The 6,254-nt window shown below is 33.6% G+C and overlaps 1 protein-coding gene across 1 annotated transcript; it reads left to right on the top strand.

Moving 5' to 3' along the window:
• Positions 1-281: 281 nt before the first annotated feature.
• On the top strand, positions 282-5,190 carry LOC130966773 (uncharacterized). Its single transcript, XM_057891598.1, has 4 exons — positions 282-291; positions 909-1,437; positions 4,258-4,405; positions 4,939-5,190. The coding sequence occupies exons 1-4, from the start codon at positions 282-284 to the stop codon at positions 5,026-5,028; spliced, it is 777 nt and encodes a 258-aa protein (XP_057747581.1). The 3' UTR covers positions 5,029-5,190.
• Positions 5,191-6,254: the final 1,064 nt, after the last annotated feature.

The raw sequence follows: 6,254 nt of genomic DNA, 5'->3' as shown, positions 1-6,254 counted from the left end.
GAGTGGAAAGGTGCATGCAAAAATTGGACAATTAAGTCCCTGAACCCTAAACTACGTCGTTTTGCCTTCATCCCTAATCCTTAAATTAATTGCGTTTCTTTCATGGAGGCCAGTGGTGAGGAGCTCAACCTGCGACAACCATGGCTGCCAATGTAGCATCAGCAACCTCGAGAAGAAGCCTAACAAGCTTAATCCACCCGATCTTTTCCATTTATATCAGCTTTAACAAGCTTCGAATAAAACACTTTTGTTGTCTTTCCCTCAGTTGTGCTTTCATCAGCATGGATAAAAGCAACTCGCAGTGCCTCATTCCCGAAAAAAAAAAACACAGAAAGCCTTTATTTTTATGCAGATAAAACATTGAAATAATAGTTTAAAAAGAAATTCATCTGTAGTTATGTACAGAGTCTTCACCACTAAGAAAAGGTATAACAACATAAAACATTTGTGACCAAAAATTCTCCTAAAGACATCAGAGTCAGCAATATCTCCTAAAATAGACCACCACCGAGATTAACCAAACAAAATAATGATTTACCCACTCCAATGTGATCTCTACCACATCTAATAATACAAAAAAAAAATCCTAGGATTAGTTTCGTATCACTAATATTCAATTATCATTTCCTTATTTGATTAGGAATAGGATTTTCCAATTATTATAAAAACGATTAGTTTCTTGCCCTCTATGAATAGGCTACGCTTTTTTCAGTGTTGCCTTTTTTTTAGAGAAAAAGAAACACAATTCTGGCATCATTTAAAAAGTGTAGCCTTAGGTATTATAGAAATCACTTATAAAGCGTAGCCGTATGTTAATATTTATGGTACACTTTTTGTACCAAAGAGAACATTTTTTGAGAGTAGCCTATTTGCTAAATTTTAGGTGTGCTTCAAAAGTGATGCCTAAGATCTTCACCTATACTTAAATGAATTTTGTTTTCTTTTTAGAAACCCTCGTTCTTCTCCTCCAAAAACACGCGCCTTGTTCAGCTCCTTCTCTGCTTCACGCCACCACCACTTGCCGTCGCCCTTCTCCTTCGTCTTCACATTTGCTCACCCCCATTCACCGTCGCCCTTCTCCTTCGTCTTCTCACCTTCGCTCACCACTCACCATGCCGCTCCTCATCTTCTTCACCTTCGCTCACCACTCACCATCGCCGCTCCTCATCTTCGTCGCTCACCACTCACCGAGACATTGAAGTTCTTCTCTCTCTCAAAGAAAAACCCTAGCCGCTGCTCTCTTTTTCAAGCTGTGTCGCCGCCGTCGAATCTAGTCCAGCCGCCGTCCCTGCTGCTACTGCTCCAGCGTCGTTGCAACTTGTCTTTATCATTGCGTTGCGTCGCCTCTGTTCCACTGCCGTTGTTTGTCCCAGTTCCGAGCCTGTGCTCCACTGCTCCCTCTCCCTCATCTTGGTTTGAGTTCTGTCCTGCATCTGAGTACGAATTCCGTCTGTTATTGTTTTTTTCTTGTTTTTATTATGTTATTGTGATTTAATTGTTGGTGTTGTTGCTGTGTAACTTTTAATTGTTCCTGTTTGTGTTGTGAATCTGAATAACAGAGAATGATGACATATTGATTCTAAATCTGAATAGTATTGATTAAGAGAAAAGCAATAATTAGAGGACATGTACTGAAAATTATATGTTAAATCTGAATAGTATTAAATCTTTCTTCCTTTGTTAGAATTTGCTTTTTGATTTTGTATATTGCTTCATCAGGGTTTATTGATTTTTCTATATTTTGCTGATTGAATCCATATAATTGCCATAGTTTTTTTCCCTGGCTAGTTCAGGGCTTAAGATTCTGCACTCTAAATTTAGCTAGTTTAGGCCTTGACATAAATTCAATTTCTGTCAAAATATTCTATTTATTATTTGCATTCAGTTTAATTACAATTGTCTTGATATTTAATTTTGATTCTTGTCCTTAATCATTCCCTGTGTGTTCTTTTAGGACTTATGGTTTATTACATTACTACAAAGAATTCATTGATGATGCATAGGAAAAAGGTTCACTACAAATTTGAGCATTGATTTTGTGTAACGAGTATTTTAAATTAATATTTGATAATAAATCTCTCCACATAAGCACACTTAATCACATTATTAACCTAATTGAGTTATCTGTAGTGATATATAATTGGCAAAGGTTGTAGCACTTTTTGGAGAAAATTAATTAAGTTTTATGTTGATTTTTTTATTTTATTTTATGTCCTGACTGCATTATAACTTGTGAATTACATTTCCTTTTTGATATTCAATGTTTTGACAAACTGCCATGGTTTATAATCTATTGATACTTGCCTTTTTCATGCTTAATCAGTCTGATTTAGAGATATTTTGGAGCTGACTAAGGCTTTTAACATGAAAGAGACAAAGGAATTAGTTGAAGTTGCTGGTTTTTTGTTGAAAAGTGGTAGTTAATTACTACACTCACCTAACTATATCAGCTTATAACTCTCGAGAGGTAAAATATCTATATAAAGGTATCGATGCTTTATTTGAATGTAATGATTTTTGTTTATCTATATAAAGACTTGTTTGAGAAGCGCATAGACATCGCTCAGAACGAGTTCTTATGGAATCATCATTAATTGATGTATATGAAACTAATAAGATGGAAGTGTTACCTTTGAGTTGGGTCAAATAAACAGGGTCCACATGTTCAAACCCCAACTAAAGGGGAATCATATTCTGAATCTAAATCTATTACTCATCACACTAACCCAACTACATTTCAGAATAATTAATTAGGCCCACTGGCTTCTTACTTAGCTTTTTTTATGCCTTGTTTTTGGCTTTTTCAGCAAATAAAATTACTTTTCTTAAGAACATATATACTTTATTTATCTGACAGGTCAATTTCACATACAATAAAGTGTAAATGTTAGAAACTCAGAATTCTTGCAAAACTCTCTGCGTGCCTTATCTCAATGATAGCTTGTAAAATGTTATGACCAATTAATAAGTAATGCTAAAGGATAAGGAACTTAGTGCTAAATTAAACTAATTAATTGGATAGCAATTTTTCTTCCCTGTTCGTTTAAAGAAAAATATAGGTAAATAATTTTTATTCAGCCAATTTTTGCATCATATTTGATCTAGTACATGGTGCCTTACACCTATAAGAAAACGTATTCCATTAAAAAAAAAAGACTAGAACTAAAATGTGTAAAAAGTAAAAGGAAGTGAAATCATTCTACAATTTTCTTATTTAAAATGTGGGTAATGTAAGATCCATTTTGGTCTTTGGAGCAAGTAAAGCTGAAGCTAGGCTAAATGGTTGATATGATATTCTCAAGACAATGAAATATGATTCTTAATTGAAGTAATTTTCTTTTCTTCATCTTGTGTTTGTCAAATCTGATGGTTTAATTAATTTGCTAATCTCAAATTACACACTTATTTTTCTATGTTCTATGGTTTATTTATATAATAAATACAGAGCTCTCATGTGATGGAATCTATCTTTCTAGCTAGAACGAGTTCTTATGGATTTTGTGCTGGAGTTGTAGATTTTCTGTTCTTGGTATTAGATTTTTTTGTTTTTTCTGTTCAAATAGGATATTGTGAAAAGCTTATTTTTGGTTTTATAATGTAACTGTTTAGGATGCAATCATTCCAGTGAAGTTTCTTCTCCGGTTACTGGGCACTTTCCAGGTTATATGGACTATCAAGTAGGAATGAGACCACAGATCCCTGTTGAGAGAAAATGGGCCCTCGGGATTCGGGTGCAGTGTTTTACTTGGCTATTTAGTAGTATTTACACAACTGGATTCAGTGATATGCAGTTTCTATATCTGTGATTGTCTAACTGGTTCCAAATCTCTAGTTAGTTTAGTGAATTAGAATTATTGATTAAATGTGTTCCTTATAAAATTCATTGCTTGTTGTCTTTATCGTGTTTACTTGTTGTCATCAGACGATTGACGGGTTATCTGATATGCAATCTCTTAATGCACATCGCTTAGGTTTTTCAATGCGTATATAATTTGGTTTTGTCAAATTCAGAAAAGTTTCTCGTGACATTCTAAATTATTGGTAATGTCCTAACCTACTTCAGCATTTAAGTCTTGACTATTAATTGTAGTACTACACTGAGTTATTAACCTTAATCATATCACACTCTTCAATGTTGTTGCCGTAACTGTGCCTTTCTTTCTTTGATTTTCACATATGAATAGTATGTTAATATTGTGTACCTTTGAAGATTGAAACTCTGAGCGATTTCTAATTTTGTTTGTATCACTGCTGCAGGCCATGCAATTGCTGCAGCTGCAGTTGTCTTCCCTCCATCAATCAAAATGGAGAAGGAGGAGGAGGAGCTATTTTAGATCAAAGTGCTATAAATGGAGGAGGAGGAGCTGTTTCAGTTGCTCTTGTCTTCAATCAAAATGTTGCCAAGGTAGAGACGACTTCAGAAACTGCTGCATTCTCCCAAAATTCTACTTGTTCTTGCCCCAGTTGTCCCAGTGTATGCCCTTGTTACTCTTGTACAAAGTCCTTTTGGAGAGATGCTTTCTTCTGTTTTTGTTGTTAGTATTTCAAATTATATTATATTACTTGCTCAATTTGCAATTCTGATATAGTTAGAGTATAAATAATTATGATTGCTAAAATTTAGTGTTCATTTATTTTAATGCCTTTGTCAAGTTTGTCAATCTTGCTGATTAGTATCTGTCTTTTGCTTCACTCCTTATCATGCTTTCAAATTAAGGAATCAAGTTGCATAGGCTTCTATTTTATTTTCTCTATTTTCAGTTTCTATTTGGTGCAAAAGTGCATGGTGTTGCTCTGTATTTGTACAACATTTATTTTCTGCAATTGATTTTACACTGCCAAGTACTTAGAATTCATGACTTTGATTTAAGAACCCTTGTGGTTTGGTACAAAATGGCACATTTCTTTATGCTAAGTGTCCTTTTATTTTGTTTTCAGATAGATAGCAATGAGTATATTTGGTGGAAGGCTAATGCTAGAGAGACAAAGGAAGAACTAATTGATAGAGAGCCTAAGTTCCTGAATTAGTATATTTCTGTTTAAGAACACTTTTGTTGTTAATTGTTTACAATTATATAAACAAAAGTCTATTATAGATGTGCTAAGAAATAACTCTATTCATTTTGTAGAAACTAATTTAATTTTACTTATTTTTTTTATTTTAGTATAAGATGTATGAGTATTCAAAGTTATAATCATTCTAATACTTTTGGTTCATTATAAATATATTTATTATTTGAAGAATATTTTATAATATTATTGTGTATTTATTTTTATTTTATATTTGACTAATTTGATTAAAAATGCATGATTATATATATAATTATATTACTAAATATTAGGTTATAGAAAAAAATTATTAGAATATATATATATATATAGAAAATTAAAAAAAAAACCATGAGAGACCTAAGGCTACACTTATATAGAGTAGCTATATGGTATACAATGTGGCTACGCTTTACAGGTGATGCAGTAGCGTTGAAAAGCGTAGCCTATTCTGGTAAAAATAGAAGCTGAAAAGCGTAGCCTTTGCTCCTGGATAGCATCACTTAAAAAGCGCACCCTATTCCCAAACGCCAAAAGCGTAGTCCTTGGTGCAGAAAAGTGTAGCCTTTGAGAATAGGCAACGGCCGAATAGGAATCACTCCAGAAAGCGTAGCCGTAGCCCAAAAAGCGTAGCCGTAGCTTAAGGCATTATTTTTTTTCACTTTTGGCTACACTTTTTAAGTGTACCTGAATGGGTGTTTTTCTTGTAGTGTTTGCTTTTGGGGAGAGAGTGTGCCTAAAGACATTACCTGGAAATATCTTTTGAAGGTAGAAAAGAATAGATATCCCATCTTCATTCTCCTTTTGCAACTCGGAAGTACTGTATAGCACAGTTTTACTATAGTATGGGGTGAAAACACTACAACCAGTCAGACAAAAAAAGAAGAATTTTAATAATGTGGTATAAAAGAATAAAAACTCTGCAGCCAATAATCTGTATAACTATGTACATACCAGAATGGCAACGTTTCCGGTCATTTCGAATCTGATAAAGATAAATCATTTCACATAATTACACACAAAATATATCAACCACCAATATATAGTAGGATGGGAGATAGAGACGTAACCCAAGAGATATTTCCCTCGGTTCCACAATTTAGATGCTTACATTTTCACAATAGAGAGAGAGAGAGAGAGAGATTTGTCTGACTTATAATTGTGATTGATTAACTTCTCAGTTCTCAATGTTCTGATTCATCAGT

The sequence above is a fragment of the Arachis stenosperma genome, chromosome 3, assembly GCF_014773155.1.
Source record: "Arachis stenosperma cultivar V10309 chromosome 3, arast.V10309.gnm1.PFL2, whole genome shotgun sequence".
Lineage (NCBI taxonomy): Eukaryota > Viridiplantae > Streptophyta > Magnoliopsida > Fabales > Fabaceae > Arachis > Arachis stenosperma.
Note: the sequence above shows the minus strand (reverse complement) of the source record. Positions and strands in the feature narration are given on the sequence as shown.